We start from the raw sequence: 25815 nt of genomic DNA, 5'->3' as shown, positions 1-25815 counted from the left end.
CATGTTTTCCCACTGCTGAGGTGCCATGAATTTGATTTTTTTGGTGCTGCCTGACAACTTTTACAGTATAATGGTGGTTTTATTTCATTTCAATGTAAAAATCATGAAGATTCGTGTAGATTCGACTTTTATTTTCGCCCTTGTGGACCCACACTTATCAGATAAGAAGTAAGTCTCCACAACAGCTTATACTCAGAATAAAACTTCGCTGGTTTTATAGACACCACCACTACCCTTTACTGTATTCTCTAAGTGACATAATAGCTGCCTTCCCATTGGCTCCTTCTTTCATTGACAAGCATTGGTCGGTTGCCACGTCCGTTGGAACAAACGTTTCCTTCAGCTCCCTTCTCTGGCCATTCCGCGTTCTCTCTCAACTAACCGACAACTCCCCGAAGGAGTCGCAGGAAGAGGGAGGAGACCCTTCACTCCCTTCTCCTCGTGCTTCGACTTCTGCCGTTCCTGATTGGTCGAAGGTGGCCGTCACTCTTCCCAAAGCACAGTTTACAACCGGCGCAAACGCGGTAGAGCCCAAGCGCCTCGTGCCGGTCGCAGTGAGAGGGTGTGGTAGTCGCCTCGTTCTTTAGACTGGCTGTTTTGCCGAGCGTGGCTTTTACCCCCGAAGCGGTAGGCTTCTCGCCGTGTGCTGTTCTCATCTTCCCTGCCCTGCTCATTCAGGGAGGCTAGACTTAATTACCTCGGGGGGAGAGGTTTGAATTCCGGCATCGAGGCTCGCTTCTCCTGTGTGTACGGTCGCTGCCTAAACGTCTGACACGGAGACGGTTGTTAAAAGTGTTAGAAAAGTGAACGGGGGTGGGGGGGCTGGAGGTTAGCTGGAGGCAGCGGCGGAATGACCGCATGAAATGGGAAAGGGTATTTCCCGACTCGCCTGAGCGCTGAAATTATGTGTTCGAAAGCTTCAAAAAAAAAAAAAATCTGTAAAATGCCGTTCAGAAGTCGCAAGGAAAGAACGGGAAGCCCGAAGAACACTCTTGGGGGATGGAGGAGGACCAAACATTGTAAATGCGGCGGCAAGGAAGGGAGAAGAAGCAGTTGGGGGAGGAGGAGGAGTGGGTGACTGAGAAAGAAAGGTGGGGGGGGGGCGCGGAAGATCAGCGGAGGCACCGATGAACCGGGGGGGGGGGGGCAAGTAAAAAGGGACCGAAGAGACGGAGGAGCGGAGAGACCTTAGTTGCCAGGCGGCTAGGCGTCGGGTTGGCCAAGGGTCGCCCCAGCCGGGGCCTATTGAAGATCTCCAATCTCCCTGCTTATACTCGAAGGCTTGTTTCAGGCGAAGGGGGAAGGAAGCCCAGGAATTAGTTTCGGGGTGGTGGGGGGGAGCTCCTCTGACCCGGAAGCCTACCTCGCCCCCTCACGTGCGTGTCCCGAAGCAGGTAGTTAATTTTACTCAACATTGTAGTATCCAATGGTCGTTTACTGTCTTCAAAAACGAGTTGGAATAGGTGTATTATAGATACTTTGCTGGTACATTTCCCCCGAAAAGATGGACTGCAAGTACAGTTAAAAGCAAAACTAAAAGACAATGTGGACTTCAACTCAAATATGAGCCTAGATGCAGGTTTCCTAATAAGTTGTGTAGCAGGCATGAGTTGAATATAACTAGGTTTTGGGGCACAACTCGATTTTCAGTCATTCCAAGATCATGTGAAGGGGAGTTGGTTTCTTAACTACCAGCTTTCCTCACAGTGTTTAAGATCTCTGAAGAGGTATCAGCAAACCTGTGGTCTTTGGCAGCAAGGGGCAACTTGTATTTTTGTCTGTTTTCTTTGCCCTGTGGGGTCTGTTTCTGAGAAGGAACAGCGTCTTGCCTTGGGTGGTATTTCCAAAAATAGTGCATTGACGGAGAAAGTTTACCCTTTCAGCATGTTACTATACAGAGAAAGCTGCTATGTTTCCCTCTCATTTGATCTGCGTGTAAAGAAAACTTCAGCCCTTCTCCACTTGGAAAGCTTGCCCCTCTTTAAACAAAGATAGCTTTTGTCATTAGGATTGCCACCTTTTTTTGCAGTAGTTCTGCTGTCTTGGAATTCCATAGTGTATGAAAAGAGCATCCTTCAGGAAGGGAATGCCTCTTTCCTTATCCAGAGATTGCCAGAGTGTTTTATAAAAATTGGTAGATGCGATGTTGCCAGAGGTGGCAGGCAGTGCTTGATCAGAGTAGTTTTGAACTCTTCTTTTATTGCTCTGGTGCTTGTATGAATCTTGGAAGAGCAACAAATGTCTGCAATTTTGCATAATGCCTTCTACAAAATGGTCCTAGCCACTTCAGTGATCTTAAAAGTTGCAGCACTGTGTAAAAAGGTAAAGGTAGTCGCCTGTGCAAGCACCAGTTTTTTCCGACTCGGGTGATGTCGCATCATGACGTTTTCATGGCAGACTTTTTACAGGGTGGCTTGCCATTGCCTTCCCCAGTCATCTACACTTCCCCCTGTGTACATGTGTTCTATTCAGTGTACAGCCTTTCAAATGTATGCATATTACTGCATATGTGTGCACAATGACAGTTTATGTGTGCACTAACAAAAATAATTACCTGTTTTGTTTTCTGGTTTGGTATTGTTCAGTTCTAACAGATAGGTTTACAACCCTGTTGGCCATTGTATTATAAATACTTTGCTGGAGTTAATTAGAGCATATCACTTAACACACTTGAATGCCTCCTTTAACCTTAGGTATTTTATTTCGTGACAAAAGCTAATTGTTTTAGACACCATGAGACTTAGGATAGTATTGTAGTAATTTTTAGGAGTTGTTTTGATTTGCATATTTTAGGAGTAAGTCCTTTAAAGGTTAATCTAATCATGATGGCAGACACTACATGTGTTTCATACAATTTTAGCATCAAAAATGGTGCCTGGTTTAGTGGTCCTGAACCTCTCATCCATCATCCTGTGCTTTGATGATGTAAGCGCTTCATCCATTATTAGAAGCAGCTAAAACTGCATGGTAGAACTGTTTGTGGGTGAGAGAATATGAAGAGGAGGTGGAGGAGAGGATGGTTCAGTTCTGTTCACTTGTGCAGTCTTGTACATATAAAATTACCGTATTTTTTGCTCCAAAAGACGCACTTTTCCCTCCCCAAAAAGTGGGGGGGAAAGTGTGTGCGTCTTATGGAGCGAATACTGACAGCCCACCCCCCACCCCCTGCACTTCCGACGTGCTTCTCTCCCAGCTCCAATTCCCCCCCCCCCACTTCCCAGCTCCGTGGCTTCTAGCGCTGCCTCAGTGCCCTCGCCCAGCCTCCGCCTCTTTGAGGGGGCGGGAAGACGAGCCGGTGGAGCAGAGACAGCATCGCTTGGTATGGAGCTAAACAACATCTAGACTCCAACGAAGTTCGCGCTGCTGCCTCTTCTTTCTACCAACGCCAAACACTCCATTCCCAAACTGAGGCTGCAGCTGTTTCCCACCCTCGACAGACGACGCAGCTCCAACTTCTCCCTCTTTCTATTTGTTTACAATCAGATGACATCACTCCTGCCCGAGCCCCCTCCCTCCGCCCTCACTCCCCTTTGTGCCGTAGACGGGAGATGGTTGAAGTGTTTGTCAACGTCGCTGCTGCCCTCCTGCATCAGCGGGAGGCAGATGAGTTGGGCAGAGCTTTTCAATTCAGTTCTCTGAACACGCTCAGTGCTTTCCCTAATTCTCTTTTTCCCTGACCCCTGGCACTCACGCTCCCCTCCGCCCTCTGCCCTCTCACTCAACCACCAGAGCTGGCTGCCCCTTGCCCCCATGCATCCTTCCCTTTACACCCGGGCCAGCATGATACGCGAGATCGCCGCGGCTGTGGGCTTCATCTCCAAGTTCCTGTGCTCCAAGGAACTGATGAATGAGTGGCAGTTGCAAACGTTCAGCCAGAGCCAGAGCCGGCAAGTGAGAGGGGGGGGGGAGACTTCAAGAAGGAAAAGGGGAAAAGTTGGATCTTCATGAACTCATATGATTTTTTACATTGAAATGAAATAAAACCACTGTAATTCTATAGATCCTGTCTTAGACTATAGGCAGGACCACAAAAATCATGCTTCCACGGATTTGTGGCGCTTCAGCAATGCAAAAACAGGGTTCCAAAGCAGGGATCCTCATGAATTCATATGATTTTATGGTGAAATGAAATCAAACCAACATCATGTTGTAGATCCTCTCTTAGACTATAGGCAGGACCACAAAAATCATGCCTCCACGAATTTGTGGCACCACAGCACTGAAAAAACATGTTTCCAAACCACAGATCCTCATGATTTTTGCTTTGGATCCCCCAAAGCTCACCATCTATTCTTATATCGTGTCCATGGGCAGAGTTTGCACCCCAGAAATCGTGGATCCACGGCTTCGTGGCAGTGCGAGGGACCAAAAACTTGGTTTTGAACCACGGATCCTTATGGATCCTCATGATTTTTGCTTTGGATCCCTCAAAGCTCACCATCTATTCTTATATCATGTCCATGGGCAGAGGTTGCACCCCAAAAATCATGGATCCACGGCTTCGTGGCAGCACCATGGACCAAAAACTTGGTTTTGAACCACGGATCCTTATGGATCCTCATGATTTTTGCTTTGGATCCCCCAAAGCTCACCATCTATTCTTATATCGTGTCCATGGGCAGAGTTTGCACCCCAGAAATCGTGGATCGAAGGCTTCGTGGCAGCACCATGGACCAAAAACTTGGTTTAGAACCACGGATCCTTATGGATCCCTCAAAGCTCACCATCTATTCTTATATCATGTCCATGGGCAGAGGTTGCACCCCAGAAATCATGGATCCACGGCTTCGTGGCAGCACCATGGACCAAAAACTTGGTTTTGAACCACGGATCCTTATGGATCCTCATGATTTTTGCTTTGGATCCCCCCAAGCCCTCCATCCAGTCACATATCATGTCCATGGGCAGAGTTTGCACCACAGAAATCATGGATCCACGGCTTCGTGGCAGCGCCAAAGACCAAAAACTTGTTTTTGGACCACGGATCCTCATGGATCCACATGATTTTTGCCTTGGACACCCCCAAGATCACCATGCAGTCACATATCATATCCATGGGCAGTTTGCACCCCAGAAATTGTGGATCCATGGCTTCGTGTCAGCACTGTGGAACAAAAACTCGGTTTTGGACCACGGATGCTCATGAATCCTCATGATTTTCACTTTGGGCCACCCCAAGCTCACCATCCAATCAAGGTGGAGGGAACAGCTGAACCGCCCTGGGAGCGCCCCCCCCAGCAGGAGGAAGAGGAGGAGGAGCCCCATGGCTTGGGGCTGGCGACCGGGTCCGCTGAGTCTGCAGCACTTAGACTATGTGTTCCTCACGTAGTATTCACAAGTATTGGTGCCTTTTTTGCCAGCCCCGTTTGTGCTGAAGGAAGGAAGGCTTCAAGGGGCGTGGCCTAGGAGGGGTGGAAGTCTTCACGCGGTGATGGCGGCCAGTGCTCCCGAGGCGTCTTTTTCAGTTACAGTATGTAAATAAACATTAAATTTGCCCCCAAGATGGTTTTTTTTTGGAAGCAACAGTGGGAGGGCTTCTGGAGTTTTGGCCCTGCTGGTGGACATCCTGATAGCACCTGGGTTTTGGCCACTGTGACACAGTGATGGACTGGATGAACCCTTCCCTAAGAGCAGCAGCAAAAGATAATGGTGATATTGGATTTATATCCCAACCCATACTCTGAATCTCAGAAGGGCTCACAGTCTCCTTTATCTTCCTCTCCAACAACAGACACCCTGTGAGGTAGGCGAGGCTGAGAGAGCTCTCCCAGAAGCCGCCCTTTCGAGGACAACTCCTATGATAGTGATGGCTGACCCAAGGCCATTTTATTACACTATTTGGTTCAGAATATTTTTTTCCTGTTTTCCTCCTCTAAAAACTAAGTGCGTCTTTTGGTCAGGTGCGTCTTATGGAGCGAAAAATACGGTAGACCATGTCATCTTGCTTTATGTGTAAACAATGTGGATGCCACTGTCCCATTTAATCTTATCTTTCAGTAAATTCGCACATTGAGTTTAGAAAAATTTTATTACTAATCTGAAGTCCATGAGATTTCACTGCATATTTGTATTTAATCAAGAAATCCTGCCAGTCTTTGATTCCTTTTTTAATTCTCACTTTCAGATATTGCACTGGACAATTGGAACACAGGGGAATTCCTTTAATGCATCATTTCTGTTGAAAGTTTTCAAACAGCACTGTTCAGTCTGGTTTTTTTAATTATAATCTGAAGGCTTAAGGGTACAGTTTTAATCAATTGCAGAGAAGTACAGTCTTGTTTGGTAAGTAGTAGTCATGCCATCCTGGTTCTTTCCAGGCAGTAACTGGCCCCACAAAATGATTCCCCCACCGAATATTCTGAACCTTTTTTGCTATACAAGTTTAGAAAATTGCTATGATATTCACAGTTTTGAAATGCTAATTTTTTCATTGAGTACTTCAGCCTCTTTATAGTTGAATTATTTTAACCCACCTGTCTCATGCGTGTACCTATTTAAGATTAGGTAGAACAGGTATAAACTTTATAAAGGACACAAACACAATTAAAGGGTTTTTTTTTCAAAGGAGGAGCCTCAGCCAATGGAGAAAATAGAGGTTTTGCTCTGTAGCTCCTGTGCAGTTGAGCAAGCCTTGCAATTCAAGTTGTTATGCAGAGGAAGCAAGAGAGAGGGAGAAGGAAGCAGATGACAGCCAGTTTGTCATGAGCCTTGACGAGGAGGAGCTGGAAGGGTTAACGGATCTGGAAGAGTTGCCAGCCAGTTTCTCACCTGAACAAACAGCAGCTGGCCCATCAATCACTCTCCAGGCACCAGTGTCAGCTGTTGAGGATCAATCTTATCCAAGCTCTCATCTTGCCATCTCAAGAGTTCGAAGCAGGCTCCGGAAAGAACTTTCAGAGCGAAGACGTGAGGCACGCCGATGCTTCACGTCTCTCAGCCCTGAGTTCTAGCAGAGTCACTGCCACCCAGGGAGCAGTCTGATTGAGACTCCCATATAGCTCCCACCCAGGACCTGGTAACCTTGTGGAAGCAACAAGTCTATTCTCTGGCTTGCATCCACGCTCCTTCCTGATTCCTGATCTTGACCTACTTGATTTCCTTGGCACCCTGACCTTTTGGCTTTTGGACATTGACTTCTGATTCCGGTTTGTGATTCTGCATCGGTGACTTGGCTTCTGCTTGACTTCCTGTACTTTGACCTTGGACTGGCTTTGGACTCCTGCCTGCCTGCACCCTGCGAACATGACAGATTGCTTCCACCACCACACACTCACTCCACAAGGTGGATGAGGAGGCAAGTGGAGGCTCTGGGCAGCTAGCAGCCTTGCTCACTCAGGTACAGCACCTCAGTCAAATGGTGGCTCACCTCCAACAGCATCAGCAAGCCACTGTCGCTGCCCCACCCAAGTGCCCGGTGCTTCCCCCAGAGAAGTTCACTGGGAAGGTGGAGGAGTTTCCTGCGTTCCTGGCACAGTTAAAACTGTATGTTGAATTACATGCCAGAGACTTCCCCAACGACAAGACCAAGATATGCTTCATTGTCAGTCCCTTAAAGGGGCAGGCAGCTAAATGGGCTACCCCCTTGCTTCTAGCTCCATCGCCTCTGCTGACTGACTACCAGGACTTTCTGGATCATATGGCGGTAGCCTTTGCTAACCCCCAGCAAGCAGCCACCACCAATCGGAAGATCTGGACCCTGAAGCAGCGTAGAGATTTGGTTTCCCAGTATTCCACCGAGTTCAAGCTTCTGGCCCAAGACCTGGCCTGGAATGAGGCTGCCTTCATGGACCAGTATATAGAGGGGCTAGCTGATGTCCTTGATGAGCTGGCATGAGTAGACCAATTGGCCACACTGCAAGGCCTAATCACGCTGTGTCTCCGTATCGATGGCTGCCTGGAAAGCCGCTGCCAAGCGCAAAGCAGCACCCGTTCCTCACAGCTGCCCCGCCACCTAGCGACGGTGACAACCCCGATGCATACCAGTCCCGAGACTAATGACCCCGAGCCCATGCAACTCGGGGCTGCATGGCCGCAGCTCACCCCCAAGGAAAAAACACGGCGCCGCTCACAGAATATCTGCCTGTACTGTGGTTGACTCCGGGGCCGCCTGCTGCTTCGTCAACGTGGCCTTTGTGAAGCAACACCAGATCCCCGTGCAGGACAAAGACACCCCGACCCTGGTCGAAGCCATCAATGGGTGCCTCCTCTGCTCCAGTCCGGTGACCAAGAAGACCCACTCGCTCACGCTCCAGATCCAACACCATTACGAGCAAGTACAATTCGATGTTGCTCGCATGCCCCGCTTTCCCCGCATTCTGGGACTCGCCTGGCTCGTAAAGCACAATCTCCTCATGGACTGGGCACAGGAAAAGCTGAGCTTCAAGGACCCTTGTCCTCACCAGGCCCGGTTTGCCACCCTGGCCGCCGCCCCGGCTGCTGGTCCTCTACTTCCCCTGGCCTACACAGACTTTGCTGATGTCTTTGAGGAAAAGGGGGTGGACCAGCTATCCCTGCACCAGCCTTATGACTGCGCCGTCAATTTGGTACCAGTGGCACCCCTGCCTATGGGGCAGCTCTACCCCATGTCCAAACCGGAGCTAGTAGCCCTGTGGGACTTCCTCGCCAAAAACCTGGAATGGGGTTTCATCTGGCCATCCACGTCCCCGCTGTCTGCCCCTGTTCTCTTTGTCAAGAAGAAAGGCGGTGAGCTCCGGTCCTGCAATGACTACTGGACCCTGAACAAAATCACCATCCAGAACTGCTACCCTTTGCCACTGATCCCAGAACTACTGGATCGTCTTAAGGGTGCCCAGGTCTATACCAAGCTGGACCTCCGGGGTGCGTACAACCTGGTGCGGATCCGTGCAGGAGACAAATGGAAGACAGCTTTCGGGACCTGCTATGGTCAGTACGAGTATCTCGTGATGCCCTTCAGCCTGACCAACGCCCCCACTGTCTTCCAAAGGCTGATGAACGACATCTTCCACGACCTGCTCGACTACTTTGTGATCATTTATTTAGATGACATTTTAATTTATTCCCAAAGCCCTGCCCAGCACGCAGGGCACGTCCGCCAGGTCCTGCAACGCCTGCACAAGCATGGTCTCTATGCCAAGCTAGAGAAGTGTGCCTTTGACTTAACAGCAGTCGAGTTCTTTAGCCACATTGCCTCACCCCATGGGACTCGGATGGACCCGAACAAGGTCAAGGCGATCCTGACCTGGCAGATGTCATGGAACCGCAAGGACGTACAGCGGTTCCTTGGCTTTTCCAGTTATTATCGCCAGTTCATCCTTGCCTATGCCGACGTAACCACGCCTCTGACCCAGTTCCTCTGACCCAAAGAGCCATTTCACTGGACTCCAGAGGCAGACCATGCCTTCACCACCTTGAAAACCTGCTTCAACACTGAGACACTCCTGCATTACCTAGACCCGCAGCTGCCATTCAAAGTAGAGACCAACGCCTCTAGCGTGGCGATTGGCACAGTGCTATCCCAGCAGGAGGACCCCTCCCAACCACTACAACCCTCCACATACTACTCGCGGCAGCTGACGACCGCAGAGTGCAGCTACACCATCTGGGAAAGGGAACTCCTGGCCATCAAGACTGCCTTTGAGGTTTGGAGGCATCACCTTGAAGGGGCCTGCCACCCCGTCCAGGTCCTGACTGACCACCGGAACCTGAAGCATCTACAGACTGCTCGACGCCTCACCCAGCGTCAGATCCGGTGGTCCATCTTCTTTTCCTGGTCTGACTTCAGGATCACCTATATCCCACAGTACCAGAACCGAAAAGCGGATGCCCTCTCCTGAAAATTGGAGTACACTGTGCCTTTAATGGAGGAGTCCCCAACTGGGCTCATCCTTGCACCCTCGGTCTTCACTGCCACCACGACTTGCCCGACCTTGGCTGCAGATATCCAGGCCAGCCAGGCCCAAGACCCCTGGGTTCAGCAATGCCTCCTGGAAGTGCAATATGGCCTGGCTGGGGACCTTTCTACCCGCTGAGGTCTCCTCTTGAACTGTGGGCGCCTATACGTGCCTCCGGGGCCCCTCTGGGCCGACATGCTCCGCCCGACCCATGACTCCCCTCCTACGGGGCACTTCGGCCAACATAAGACACTGCACCTGCTCACACGGGAGTTCTGGTGGCCTCGCGTCCCTGCTGACGTGGCCCACTATGTCGGTTCTTGTGAGGTCTGCCGGCGGGCCAAGGATGTATTGGCCAAGCCCCCAGGGCTTTTGCATCCCCTACCCATGCCTGCAGGACCCTGGGACACCGTCTCCCTGGACTTTATCACTGAGCTCCCCAGATCCAAGGGGCCCGCTTGCATCCTGGTGATGGTGGACCTCTTCATCAAGATGGCTCACTTTGTTCCATGTCCCAAGCCTCCCACGGCTCCTGAAACAGCCCAGCTCTACCTCCAGCATGTCTTTTGCCTGCATGGGCTCGTGGCACACTTGATCTCAGACCAAGGTCCCCAGTTCACCTCCTGATTCTGGCAAGCCCTGCACTCCAGCTTAGGCACCCAGGTGCATTTGTCCTCATACCATCCCCAAACGGATGAGCAGACTGAATGCATCAACGCCACGCTGGAACAATACCTGCATTGTTACACCAGCTACCAGCAGGATGACTGGGCAGCCTTGCTACCCCTGGCAGAGTTTGCCTTCAACAACGCTGCACATATATCCACGCAACAGACCCCATTTGCTGCCACCTATGGTTACCACCCTCGCTTCTTCCCCGCAGTCCTGCCCCCCACAGCAGTCCCTGCTGTTGATGCGCACCTGCAGGAACTCCGAGAGCAGCTCCAACCTCCGAGAGCAGCTCCAACAGGCTAAAGAGGCCTATAAGACAGCCGCTGACCAAAAGCGACAAGTGGGGCCCCCACTGAAGCCCGAGGACCACATCTGGCTCTTCACCCGTTACCTGCGTCGGCCTGGCCAGTCTCACAAGCAGGACCCTCACTTCGCGGGGCCTTACTTGATCATGGACCAAATCAACCCTTTGCTTTCTGGCTGCAGCTGCCGGCCACCCTTCGCATCCACCCGATCTTCCACTGGTCCCTCCTTGTTCCTGCTACACCACCGGATTCCATCCGACCGCTGTGTCCTCCTGTCCTGGTCGATGACGAGGTGGAATACGAGGTCCACCAGCTTCTGGACTCCCGAATCCACCATGGGGACCTCCAGTACCTGGTGGACTGGGAAGGCTATGGCCCCGAGGACCGTTCATGGAAACCCGCGGACAACCTACACGCCCTTGACCTCGTGCAGCAGTTCCACATGGCCTACCCTGACCAGCCTGGCCCGTCTGTGGGGGAGGGGGGTCTGCGGGGGGGGAATAGTGTCATGAGCCCTGACAAGGAGGAGCTGGAAGGGTTAACAGACCTGGAAGAGTTGCCAGCCAGTTCCTCACCTGAACAAACAGCAGCTGGCCCATCAATCACTCTCCAGGCACCAGTGTCAGCTGTTGACAATCAATCTCCTCTGAGCTCTCTTCCTCCCATCTCAAAAGTTCGAAGCAGGCTTCGGAAAGAACTTTCAGAGCAAAGACGTGAGGCATGCTGATGCTTCAGGTCTCTCAGCCCTGAGTTCTAGCAGAGTCACTGCTACCCAGGGAGCAGGCTGATTGAGACTCTCATATAGCTCCCACCCAGGACCTAGTAACCTTGTGGAAGCAACAAGTCTATTCTCTGGCTTGCATCCACGCTCCTTCCTGATCTTGACCTGCTTGATTTCCTTTGCACCCTGACCTTTTGGCTTTTGGACATTGACTTCTGATTCCAGTTTGTGATTCTGCATTGGTGACTTGGCTCCTGCTTGACTTCCTGGACTTTGACTTTAGACTGGCTTTGGACTCCTGCCTGCCTGCACCCTGAGAACTTGACACAGTTGCTCGGGGGCCTGATAGGAGCTCTCCGGAGACCTGATTCGGCCCCCAGACTGCATGTTTGACACCCCTGGTCTAAATCATGCACTTCTTATGAAATCTGTAATTGCGTTTCACCAAATTTGACTAATGAGGTTTCAGGTACATTAGCATTTTCTGCTTTCCATAAGACACAACAGGAAAGCCATATCTGTGCAAAATTGTCATAAGGTGTATATGATTCTGAGGTACCAAGTTCTATATTGGAAATAAAACTAAAAATTTTGAGTGTAACAAACAGATTTCTGGAAATGGATGCATACTATATTATTTGTTAAAGTTATGTGCTATGTGTACACAATGATCTTATTGCATTGATGTAGGAATAAAGGTGTATTTAAGTGCACTGATGAATTATGACATAAAGTACAGTATAGATCTACCAGTATTGAAAATTACTCATTTAAAAAGAAATTTCATATTTTCCACAATATTTCAATGCAAGGCTGGGCCCACATCTTATAGTAGGCTCAGCAGTATCATTTCTTCCTAGAGGATTTGTTAAATCATCCTTGATCCAAAATAGTATTTTTTTGCTCTCTTAGTCATTATCCAACAAGTCATTATCCAGCAAGTTAAACTTCAATTGCTGGATCATTTTTAAGCTTCTTTCTAATGTGGATTATATACGCCACATGCAAAAGGAGGGTCATAGCAATATGATTACTGAGTTCATGTCAAAATTTAATTATGTGTTTGTGAAAGTGTGCACTTCATTTTCCATGCATACTGCTTAAATTTTAAGCACATACTATTAAAGCTGATACAAGCTGAAATAATTTATTACTTGTGTTTTAATACTGAGGGGAACAGTATAAAACCTAGCAATCTAGTTTTTTGTGGGTTTAATACACCATACTGTTCTTGTACTGAGATCTAGAAGAATAAATGGTTAGTATCACGAGATTGTAGAAGACTGTGTATAAGGGGGGAGGGGGCTTTTGTCACACAAGATTTTCATATGTGGAAAGGTAAGGCAATTTTTGCCACCCCCCATCCATGTCTTGGAGGTCCCTTTCTTTCAGGAGCAGCATTTTGGGCTGCTACAGGACAGGGGAGGAGAGAAAGTTGTACATTCTTTCCCTCCCCTCTGATTTTTTTTTAAAAAAAATTAAATGGGACTATTTATGGATGTTAAAACATAAGAGAGCCCCTGCTGGATCAGACCAGTGGTCCATCTAGTTCAGCATCCTGTCTCACACAGTGGCCAACCATTTCCTCTGGGGGTCCAACAACAGGGCAGAGGCTGAGACCTTCCACTGATGTCTCCTGGCTCTGGGATTCAGAGGATTAGTATCTCTGAATGTGAAGGTTCCCCTTAGTCACTATAGCTAGTCCTTGTGGCAGAACATGCCTGCTCAGGCCTGCAGGTCCTATTCTGCCCTGCCCTCCTAGGTGTTTCTCCACACCTGGAGGGGCTTTTCTTTCACTCTCAGGGTAGCTTGCTGCCACCACCTGACCTTTGCAGGATTTCCCCTCTGGGAGGATCAGGGCTCTCAGCTTCCCTTCCAAGTACTGAGGCCTTGCCTTTGTGTCTCCTGCTGCCCAGCACCTGGTCCCTATGGGGACAATTTACTACCCTGCATGCCTCTGGAGGAAAAGACACTTGCCAGCTGCCTGCTTTCCTCCTGATGTGCCTTTTAAAACAGTGTGTCCAAGGTGGTGGAGGTCTGTGTGGTACAGAAAACCACTGCCAGCCTCAAAACTTATTAAAGTATTTATTAAAAAGAAAATGTTTACAAGTGTGCTTTTAGCTCAACACCAAGTTGAGCAAGGGATACATGCCTCCTCCAAGCTAGCTGACAGTGGTGGGGACTTTGAGAGCCACACAATATGTGTAAAAGAGCCACATGTGACTCCTGAGCCACACTTTGGCCATCCCTGCTCTTTAGCTTTAAGAAGCTACAGATCTCTGCAAATTTCTATTACCTTGAAGCTCCCCTCAGTTGTCACATGGTCAATGGCTGCCTACTCAGTTGAGAGTCCAGTCTCCCCTCATGGCCTCAGCTCCCAAGAAGAAGAGTGCACTTTCCTGTGGCAAGGAGTTTTTATCAAATATGTTTCTCCACCCACTGACCAGACATGCCATCAAAGAAGTGTTTCCTGGAGATCTCCAGGAATCTTTAACTGGAAACTAGGATTCAATCCCTCTAAATCTCTGTTCCCTGCTTGCCCCACCCATTATCTCTCTCGTTAAATCTGTTAGCATTCAAATGGAGTTCAAAGGGGAGTTGAGTCTGGAAAGCAGTTGCCCAGACTACTCCTTCCCATGCCTGTTCTCTGCCTGAAGGGGGGAAAAATTTTAAAATGCACAGTGGAGGTGTTGCTCATCTCAAACCTCCCAGGAAACCTGATAGGCAATGGTAAATCACCTCTGATCAGCTCTTGCCTTGAAAACTGTATGGAGTCACCCTAAGTCAGTTGCAACTTGAAAGATGTAAATATATGGTATAATTCTTATGTGCTATGCATATAGGTCTGTTCAGTAATAAATTTTTATACGACAAACATGAAGGCTGTATTTATGAAGTTCAAAATGAGGAATTGTGCTCTAGAAATTTAATTAACACTACTTTTGTCAGTTTTCTGAAGACTTCACAGCTATGATTGAAGAACACAGTGATGTAACAAATGGGTGCAGCAAAGTTCGAACTGGTACTCAGAATGAAGCTGCATTATTGGCTCTTATGGAAAAGACTGGTTACAACATGGTTCAAGAAAATGGTCAACGAAAATTTGGTGGGCCTCCACCAGGTAAGAAACTACCAAATGTCATTTTGACTTAGGATTTAAACATACATCATAAATCTAACACTGTTGGAATACAAATCATTGTGTGGTGAGGGGATCTTATTTGTTTGCAGAATTTATATAGAGTTTTGTCAAAAATAGACTGCTTCCCCCCAAATACTTAGGAAATTGCTCTGAGATGTGAAGATGTGTAGAATCATGTGATAACAAGGATATGACAAATTAAAATTCAGAATGCGAAGTATGATGTTCAAAGTATTTGGAATAATGAGGTACTGAACAATTTTTATTTAAGGCTGGGATGGCCCACCACCACCTCGAGGTTGTGAAGTTTTTGTGGGAAAGATTCCACGTGATATGTATGAAGATGAATTGGTTCCTGTATTTGAAAGAGCAGGGAAGATCTATGAATTCAGACTGATGATGGAGTTTAGTGGTGAGAATAGAGGATATGCATTTGTAATGTATACAACTAAAGAAGAAGCTCAACTTGCCATCAGGATCCTTAATAATTATGAGATTCGTCCTGGGAAATTTATTGGTGTTTGTGTAAGCTTGGATAACTGCAGACTATTTATAGGAGCTATTCCAAAAGAAAAGAAAAAAGAAGAGATCTTGGATGAAATGAAGAAAGTCACTGAAGGTGTAATAGATGTTATTGTGTATCCAAGTGCAACAGACAAAACAAAGAATCGTGGTTTTGCCTTTGTAGAATATGAATCTCACAGAGCTGCAGCTATGGCAAGGAGAAAATTAATTCCAGGTAAGTCTTTTAATTACATTAACATCATTTCTTTCACCAAGAAACTCTTATTAAAAAGGACATATAAAATCATATTTTTGTGATAAATTTCCGGTCCTGGTTCTCTGCTTCACTAAGGACCGAACTAGATGTGGTAGTGACAGATGGATATATTTGAATCTGGATTGGCCCCAATCAATGGGAGGATGCCTGGGATGGAGAAGTCTGATTTTAAAAGCAGTGGGCAGAGTGGATTAAAATTGCCAAGCTCTGTCATCACCTGTGGTCTACCTGCAGCTCTTTCTTGCTGGATATTGTTTCCCAAATGCATGCTTCTTGAACTTAAAACTGAACCATTCCTCAGTCCTCTGAAAATGCAGGGACTGAATATTTACTGTACTGAATCCCCCCAAATCAGTAAACAAGGGTCTGATTAGTGGTTGTGGTGGACAGTGCCATCGAGTTGTAGCTGACTTATGGCAACCTTGTAGGGACTTCAAGGGAAGAGGCTGCATAGCCTCAGTAACTCCATCTTTGTTACAGTCTGGTATTTATTACCTTTTAGTTGCTTTGAGTTCTGTGAGGGGGCGGCCATCAGACCAGACCCAAGATAATATTTCTCTTCTGCTTGTTGTCATCTCTTAACTGCAAAGTCTGATTTTTTTTTCTCTCACTGCTAGATGCCAGGTGTGAGGTGGCCTGGCTCATCACAGTGTTTTGGGATAGCTTGATTAATGATTTCTTGACAGGTAGCCAGGTTCTGTTGAGTGAGGTGAGTCGTCTGACTAATAGTGTTTTACAGAACATTTCCATAATTCCAAATGAACAACATGAACAGAACTTGGGCACTTTTTCAGGTTTTCCATTGGAAAAATTGGGAAATTTGGGGAAGCACTGGAAAAACTATGACATGTATAAAATTTTCAAGATTTTTTGTTTTAATGTAAATAATTTTGGCAACAATCAATATGCAACTCTTTCTCAACTATTGACTATATTTGCAGTTTTTCTTATAGAAAATGGTGACATTTTATACTTCTGAATTCCGTAAATATGCCAGATAGTACAGCTTTATATGCTAAACTATAAATGATGCATTTTATATTAAATCACTAAAACACATTTTGGTTTGATAGGAAAATAAATACTGCATAATATCATGACCCTGTGAGATCTTATGCAATTCTGTAGGGCCTGTAAGGCAGAGATGTTCCGCCAGGCATTTGGTTGAGGGCAGCAACGGTTTACATCATGGCTGGCGCCTCCCCTTGGTCTGCATTCCTTTGACTGATGCAATTCCTATATCCACGAGGCCAGAAATGGGAGGGAACTGCAAATTTCACCACTTGATTTTAAACTGATGTATTATATGTTATTATCTTGATTTGGTGTTTTTCTTGCTTTTTTAAAATTACACTACATCACCTAGAGCCCCACAACTGTGGAGATAAGGCAATTCATAAATGTAATAAATATATTTCAGTTTTTTTCTCCAAATTTCCATATTTTTTTCCCAGGGAATTCCCCTCCACTGTGGCTTCTACATTTCCAGAAATTTTACATCTCTAATAGGTCCATTAGTGGCTGCTAGCCATGGTGGCTAAAAGGTACTGTCCGTCTTTAGTGACAGTAAACCTCTGAATACCTACCTGTGCCAGGAGGCAACATTAGGGGAAGGCTTTGAACTCTTAACAGCTGTTTTGGCCATTGTGTGAGACAGGATTCTGGACTAGAGGGACCACTGGTCTGATCCAGCAGGGCACTCCTTATGTTCTTTTATGTTCAGTTGTGGAACTGTCTTTTCTGTAGGTGTTTAGGAGCACTTGTATGCTGCAGATTCTCAATATAGTTATGTGAAAAAATGGATCAATATATTTTTATCAAAAGTGGTAAAATGTAGATAAAAATTGATGCTCAGATGTTGCAGTTCTCTAAATCAAAAAGGTGTAAATTATTTGCAATTGTAGAAGTCACGGATTGAAAATGCAAAAATTAGGCATAAGCCACCTTTGGTTATAACTATAACTGGTGCATTATTTCAAGATGGGTAGCCATGTTTGTCTGTAGCAAGAGCAAAAGAGCAAAAAAAAGTCTAGTAACACCTTAAAGACTTCCTGAAGAAGGAAGCAGTGATTCATGAAAGCTCATACCCTACCACAAATATTGTTTGCCTTTAAGTTGCTACTGGACTCTTACTCTTTTCTACTGCTGTATTACTTACAAATGTACTATAAAATATCTACTATAGAAACTGATACTATGGTTACTTTTTACTTTTCTTTTATAGGGACATTCCAGTTATGGGGCCATACTATTCAGGTAGATTGGGCAGACCCAGAAAAAGAAGTTGATGAAGAAACAATGCAAAGGGTCAAAGTATTATATGTTAGAAACTTGATGATTTCTACTACAGAAGAAACTATTAAAGCTGAATTCAACAAATTTAAACCAGGAGCTGTTGAACGTGTAAAAAAACTTCGAGATTACGCATTTGTTCATTTTTTTAACCGAGATGATGCAGTTGCTGCTATGTCAGTCATGAATGGAAAGTGTATTGATGGAGCTAGTATTGAAGTAACATTGGCAAAACCAGTAAACAAAGAGGGCACTTGGAGGCAGCATCTTAACGGGCAAATTAGTCCCAATTCTGAAAATCTTCTAGTGTTTGCAAACAAAGAAGATCATCAAAAATCCCTAGCAAAGCCAACAAGTCTTCCAATCCAATTTAATGGACAGCACAGTCCAAGTCCCCCTGAAATGGAAAGGTGTACTTACCCATTTTTTTCAGGAGCAAAACTTACTCCAATTAGCATGTATTCATTAAAATCTAACCATTTTAGCTCTGCAGTAATGCAATTAGATTATTACTGCAACAAGAATAACTGGGTGCCTCCAGAATATTACTTGTATTCAACCACAAGTCAAGATGGAAAGATACTGCTAGTGTATAAGGTTGTTATTCCTGCTGTTGCAAATGGATCCCAGAATTATTTTATGCCCGACAAACTGTGCACAACAGTAGAAGATGCAAAAGAATTAGCAGCACAGTTTGCACTGCTGCATTTGGGTAAGTTATTAATATTATAATGCTAATTTACTGTGGTTCTTGGTTTTCATATTTTTACTGTCATCTGCATTATCTAAAAGAAATGAGGCTTTATTGGTAATCACTAGTAGTCATATAGGTCAACTATATAGAAATGTCTAAATATGATCAGAGATGTGTTTGGTGTTCATTTTTACCTTTGAAAGCATCACTTACAGTACTTTTAGGAGGCTAAAGCATGCTAGTGAACATGTCTACATTTAATCTAATTCCCAACTGTGCCCCCTATATGTGGATACTTTTTCACAGATAGGGGGCACATGGAAAGTAAAGAGATTTTTCTGCATGCTTGGAACACTCCCCAGTGTGCAGAAAAATCTGAAAATTTAAAAAAAGCGGTTCACAGTGGGACAGGGGAGCCATGCTGGGTTCACGAACAATGATGGTGCAGCTCCAGGAGCCTGCTCCAGGCCTTGACACAGTCTCAAAGGAAGGGGGAGGAAGGATGCCTTGGTAAGCTCACCTGGACCTAGACAAGCCACTGAGAAAGGGAAGGAAGAGGAAAGAAAGCCTTGGTGAGCCTGTCTGGAGCAGCTTCAAACAAACTACCAAGAACAGGGGGAAGTCAGTAGGTCTGGCACCTGGGTGTCGGGGATGAGTCCCTTCCCCATGAGTATGACAGGCAGGCCCCACTTATTTAATATATTAATAATATATTACATTGTAAAGACTATTACATGTCATTTTTTCAGTTACTTTGAAAGGGCTATTTTTGCAAAATGCAGGTTAGAAATGGTTGTTTTGTCTCAAAGCCACTTAACATATACAGTTTAAGAATTCTAGTTTAATTGAAATGGCATGCAAATGAAAATGTAAGCATAGCTTATATTTGAATATTACTTATTTCTATATACATGCTGTGAAGAAATGTATTTTATCCTGGGAGGTTTGAAAGGAGCCAAACCTCCACTGTATATTTTAAGAGTTATTTTCTTTCTCTGGGCAGAGAACAGGCTTGCTTCTCAGATGTACCTTTGCTCACCTTCATACATATCCTAATGGATCCAGCAGGAGATAATGTCCCCTTTATCCAAGCAAGAAACAGAAATTTGGAGAACTTTAGCTTAGAATGGCTCGCTCCAGGAATAGTCTATTGGAAGGAGTGGGAGAAAATGCTTCTCTCATCTGGCCTGACCTGGTCAATGGGTGGGGAAACAATGATTAAAAACTCATTACACCAGGAAGAAGGTCTCTTTTCCTTGGGTGCTGCATCCAGAAGTGTACACAGATTTTTCCCCTGGGAATTCATTGATCATGTGCTCACTTCAAGAACTGGAGCAATTTCAAGGTAATGGTAACTGTCTAGGGATCTGGAACAGCCAAAGCTAAAGGAGTCTGTACTATTGTAACATGTATAGGACATGTGTAGAGAAAGGGACAGAGCATGTAAAGGGGATGTATAGCAGGGGTGGGGAACCTTTTTTTCTGCCAAGAGCCATATGGATATTTATAATGTCATTTGTGGGCCATAAAAAATTATCACCTTAAAAAACAGTGCTCCGCTGAGGGAGAATGATTCAGGCCAGCAAAATGAATACAAATAATTGTTTTTCTATTTGTAGTCATGTGGGGAGAGCCTAATCTGGTGCGCGCGCACACACACACACACACATATACACAAGGCCTGCCGCCCTAGGCAAATGCATAGGTGCAAGGCTTTTTTTGTAGAAAAAGCCCAGCAGGAACTCAGTAGCAGTTTCAGTTTGCTTTATTACGGTCCATGACCAAATACACAGCACAATGCAGGCCAACAACAACCACATAAAAATTGTAAAAATCAAGATGGACCTAAATAGGTAAAACGTAAGATATTTAAAGAATAAATGTGAAAATAAAATATAGGACATTAGTATAAATAATGAGATATGACAAATAATACAGTAGTGGTCAAACATCTTCTAGCTTAATAAATATAGTACGTATAATAAAAAATTTAAAAGTTATACAGCTCCAGAAAAAAATATTAACTAGAATACACTGGTTAAAATTACAATCTGTTACCTCGACATTAACTTGTAAGAACCATAAAATGCAATTTGATTGCATGGGAACAAAATTTGGCAACTTTAAGCATGGTCTCTGTATTTATATCAGTTTCAGTAGCATTTGTGATGGTATACAGAACACTCAGGCATTTAAGAAAAAATAAAATACAAGCTTGGAAAAATTCAAAAAACAGTCAGTTCAGGACTCCTTCTTTACATAATCCTCAAGAATTCTCCTAACTGCCGCCATAAATTTGGCACAATTAATTGTGAATTGGGGGTTAAAATCTGATAACAGCGTCTTTCTGATTTTGAAATCAGAAAACCCGAGACGTCCCTCCAACAAAGAATAAATGTACCTGGCTCGTATGCCAGGGTATAGGCCACACCCAAACAAAACATGGTCAATCGTTTCAACTTTATCTGCACCACAAGGACAAACCCGCTCAGCCATAGGCACCTTTCTAAAGCAGCCATCAATGACTGCTGAAGGAAAGATATTACAACGGGCCATAGAAAAGGCCCTTCTGTGGGATGGTATTGTTAGAGTTGAGAGATAAGGGGCTGGAGCTAACACATATCTCCTTTGAGGGGGAGCTAGATAATCCGGGACCTTGGCAATATCATTCTGTCTCTCAATGTCTTGTAGTCTCTGTTTGATCCAGGGCCATTATCTGGAGAGATTCAGGTGAAAAGCCAAGCGTAGACAATTTCTGATGGATGGCTCTAGCCCAAGAGGAACAATAACTATAATTTAAAATCAACGATGTGATATTCGTGGGGCAATGGCTGAGATTAAGCCAAGTGGTGATTGAAAGTAGGCTCACCCTAGCCTCTATCCTTAGCAAGCCAGTTTCCAAGCGTAGTACTGCATTGGAAACACAGGTTGGAAAGTGGAAAATGGCTCTCAAGAATTTGGACTGAATTTTCTCAAGGGGATCAAAACTTGATAAGGATGGACCCAACATAGTTCCATAGGTGAGTTGGGGTATTGTTTTGGCCAAGTAGAGTTTTAATGCAACTGGTATAAAATGCCCCCCTTTCATGAGAAAAAACCTAATGGTGGCCTGGGTCGATTTGCTACCAGAATTGGCAGCATATTCGTGGTGAGCCTTCTTTGACCCTGAGGACTGAATCATGACCCCCAAATATTTGTAAATTGTTACCTGTTGTAGACTATGGTCATTTATATTCCATCTCCTTAGCCTGGGTTTTGGGCCAAAAGCCATTACTTTTGTTTTCTGATAATTAATCTCTAAGAGGTTATGATCACAATAAAGACCAAATTGAGCTAATGCCCTTCTAAGGCCTACTGGTGTTCTAGACAGCAAGATTGTGTCATCTGCAAAGAGTAAGGCTACCAGTTGCCTATCTGCCAGGGAGGGGGGATGAGTATCGACTAGATGGAGGTTGCTGATCATATCATTAATAAAGATGGCAAAAAGGGAAGGGGCCAGCACGCAGCCTTGCTTGACTCCTTTTAAAGTTGGAATAGGGTCAGTAAGGAGACCTTGCTTATTGCACCTGACCCTAATAGACGTGTTGGTATTTATTATTTATTTATTTATTTATTCTATGACTTATATCCCGCCCTTCCCATAAAATGGCTCAGGGCGGCTCACACCAAATGATAAAACAATAAACAAAGTGCAAAATTATTACAATTAAAAAGTCAAAGCATTTAAAAACCTTAAAATCTTAACATTAAAACTATACCGTATATTTCACTAAAATCTGATAAGCTACATTAATCTAGTCAGGCGTAGGCTAGCCGGAAGAGACTTGTCTTACAGGCCCTGCGGAACTGAGTAAGATCCCGCAGGGCCCTCACCTCTTTCGGCAGCTGGTTCCACCATGTGGGGGCCATTGTAGAAAAGGCCCTGTCTCTGGTTGTCTTGAGACGGACTTCTTTGGGCCCGGGGATGGTGAGAAGGTTTTGCGTCCCAGACCTCAGTACTCTCTGGGGAACGTGTGGGGAGAGACGGTCCTTCAGGTAGGCAGGTCCCAGGCCATATAGGGCTTTAAAGGTAATGACCAGCACCTTGTACCGGACCCGGTATATTATTGGAAGCCAGTGCAGAGCCCGAAGACCCGGCCGAATGTGCTCCCACCTTGGGAGGCCCAATAACAGCCGGGCCGCGGCATTCTGCACCAGCTGCAGTTTCCGGGTCCGGCACAGGGGCAGCCCCATGTAGAGGGCATTGCAGTAATCCAACCTCGAGGTGACCGTAGCATGGATCACTGTTGCTAGGTCGTCGCGGTCCAGGAAGGGGGCCAACTGCCTTGCCCGCCTAAGATGAAAAAACGCGGACTTGGCAGTGGTTGCTATCTGAGCCTCCATCTTTAGGGACGGCTCCAGTAGCACCCCCAGGCTTTTGACCCTGTCCGCCGCCATCAGCGGCGCACCGTCAAAAGCTGGTAGGGGGATTTCCCCCCCTGGACCACGACGGCCCAAACAAAGGACCTCTGTCTTCGCAGGATTCAGTCTTAGTCCACTCAGTCTGAGCCACTCAGCCACGGCCTGTAGTGCCCGGTCCAGGTTTTCTGGGGCGCAGACCGGTCGGCCGTCCATAAGTAGATAGAGCTGGGTGTCATCCGCATACTGGTGACACCCCAGCCCATACCTTCGGGCAATCTGGGCAAGAGGTCGCATATAGATGTTAAATAACATCGGGGAGAGAACCGCTCCCTGGGGCACTCCACAATTTAATTTAATGCCTGGATCAGGAATAAAAGTCTCCTGTCAATTGAGGTGGCACTTAACTTCTCTCAGTAGCATATTAGACCACATCCCCTAATATTAGCATATTAGGTCACACACTCATTAGCATATTAGGCCACACCATATGGGATAATCAAGTGCAAACTGAACTGTGACAGTAATTTTTCCAGGCCCTGCAGCAATTCTGGCTGGCCAGCCAGGCCCCAGGGAGGCTGCCTCACAGTACATCTGGGCCCTGTGATCCCTGGGCCTGGGGAGGCTGCTGCACGGCGCGGCTGGACCCCACGATCCTCACTGGTCAGTCAGGCTCCAGGGAGGCTGCCACATGGCAATGTATCTGTCCAGCAATCCCCGAGGGCCACACCAAGTGACCTTAAGGGCTGTATATGATCCTCAGGATGGAGGTTCCCCACCCCTGAGACAGGGACAGAGGATTTGCATTTTATCCATTGCTTTTGGAATCCCTTGCTCAATTTGGTGCTCTGCCAAAAGTATGCTTGTAAACGTTTTCTTTTTAATAAATGCTTTGGGAAATACTTGGGTGAGAATTATGTACTTTTGATATTGCCTTTGATAATTCTGGATACTTCCCAGGGGGATAGGTGGAGAACTTTGTTGTGGGAATAAAGAAATCTGTGTTGAGATAACCTTTTGTCAATGTCTTGTTACTGTGGCATACACTTTAACCATCCCAAGGAAAACCCCCCAACTATGCTACTTTGGCATAGGGGTCAAAGTGACCCCACATTATGGCAAAAAGCAATGGAAACCTGATAGCTCCCTCAGACATGGCATTAGCTACTAAGAAAAAAATCAGGACTCAAGAATACCTTCCTCTCATTGAAAACATTAAACAATACAAAAACGTAAATGGGGCCAAATTGACCCTACCATTTTTAATGCAGAAGACACAGTTCATTTTTTTAGAAAACAATCATTTTTAACTCACAAAATTGAAACTTAATGCGATAATAGTGAAACAACAAATAAGGAAAAAAGGAAGCCGTTAGCTCAGAGAACAGGTGGCTGGGGGTCATAGGGGAACAGTTCAGTGCACAGGTTATCTAAAGTAACTCCCCCCTGTAAAGTTGAGATGATCAGATCAGAAGTTGAAAAATTTGAAGGTGAACAGTTCAGTGCAAAGGTCAGCTCAGTGGACAGATATGTAAAGTTGAGATCTTTCTGAGGCTTGCAAAATTTGAAGGACAATTCTCTCAGAAAACAGGTGGCCAGGAGTCATCTAGAATTCCAGGCTTCATGACTCCTTCAAATCTGGAAAATATGAGGTTCAGAGGATGCCTTCAAACATGTCCAGACTTAGCCTGCTGGGGGACAGAACGACCCCATTTCCAAAACTGCAATACAGTTCAGTTTGAGCTTTTCCATATGGCTATGGGCATGAGAACCTTTGACAGCACAAACACAAGGCTTTTACCTACTTCTTCTATATACTCAACAATTCAGGTTGCGAAGACTGGTTCCCTTGGGGATTGTTGCAACTTCCAATTCCAAAAGTGGTATAATACCTCAAATCCAAAAAATGTCTAGATATAAATTATGAGAATTTTTTGTTTGTTTTTTATGACTTTCACTACCTTTCAGTAAAATGGAGATAGTAGGTGTTGGTCCATATATTTAAACATGGGGGCATTTTTTCAGTAGAAACCCCAGTAACAATTATGCATAATGCTTTCATTTTCAAGCCAAGTCTATTGAGGGACAGATGGACCCCATTTACCATTTTGATGAAACTAAAAATAAAAAAAGAAAGGCAATGGGGAGGGTAGAGAGGGACTTCAGGGCAGTGCAGTTGATTGTGGAGAAGATTCATCAGGAGTTTGATACCTGTAGAAAGCTTTAAATGGGTAAACCAGTTTTTTCCCCATAACTTCCTGGGTCAACCCCCCCCCCCCGATTGCCTGGAAGCAGGGCTTTTTTTGAGCAGGAACATACAGGAAAGCAATTCTGCCTGGCTTGGCATCAGGAATGTGGACTAATATGGAAATGAGTTCTTGCTGGGCTTTTTCTACAAAAAAAGCCCTGCTTGGAGTTAATATAGAAATAGTGGGCAGGTAGAGTTGCTTCCCAGCCTATACATTTTGCCTCATCTAGTTTTCTCAAGCAAGGTCCAAAGCCTCACAAAAATCTTGGTAGAACGTTGCTAGTTATCATTACAGGTGATAGGTCTCATAAATCCCTCTAAGGTATGCAGTTAAATTTGGTAAATCACACCATGATTACTTATAAACTGTATACATCGTCTCTTTATGTTACACAATTTGTCCGACAAAACAGTTGGTGAGTCAGTTTCTTTGATAAATTTAAGTTCATGCAGAATATGGTATAGGATTTGAAAAACAGCTACCTGTCAGCATTAGATGGGAAACTGTAGAAAAGGCTGGGGAATGATGGGATAACATATCTCAGCAGTAAGACTGTAATTGCTGGGCAAGCTAATCCCATCTCAAGTGTGACTACATGATTAAATTTATGTTAAAAATGAGGTTGATTAATAAAACCTAAGTACAGTATTGCAATTAAAAATAAAATTGTTTTTTAAAGGAAAATAGAC

The 25815-nt window shown here is 45.5% G+C and overlaps 1 protein-coding gene across 3 annotated transcripts in view; it reads left to right on the top strand.

Annotated features, from left to right (window-relative positions):
* The first annotated feature begins 365 nt into the window (after positions 1 to 365).
* RBM46 (RNA binding motif protein 46) overlaps positions 366 to 25815 on the top strand; it is a 34556-nt gene continuing 9106 nt past the window's right edge. Inside the window, exons 1-5 of one of the 3 annotated variants that reach the window (XM_060246612.1) lie at positions 366 to 627; positions 6125 to 6282; positions 14520 to 14691; positions 14984 to 15451; positions 17718 to 18497. In XM_060246612.1, coding sequence (XP_060102595.1) covers positions 14541 to 14691; positions 14984 to 15451; positions 17718 to 18497 — 1399 coding nt within the window. In that variant the 5' untranslated portion in view covers positions 366 to 627; positions 6125 to 6282; positions 14520 to 14540. The remainder of the gene's footprint in view (positions 628 to 6124; positions 6283 to 14519; positions 14692 to 14983; positions 15452 to 17717; positions 18498 to 25815) is intronic. The other 2 variants (XM_060246614.1, XM_060246613.1) reach the window with 2 other exon arrangements.

The sequence above is a fragment of the Heteronotia binoei genome, chromosome 9 (genome assembly GCF_032191835.1).
Source record: "Heteronotia binoei isolate CCM8104 ecotype False Entrance Well chromosome 9, APGP_CSIRO_Hbin_v1, whole genome shotgun sequence".
NCBI classification, from domain to species: Eukaryota; Metazoa; Chordata; class Lepidosauria; order Squamata; family Gekkonidae; genus Heteronotia; species Heteronotia binoei.
Note: the sequence above shows the minus strand (reverse complement) of the source record. Positions and strands in the feature narration are given on the sequence as shown.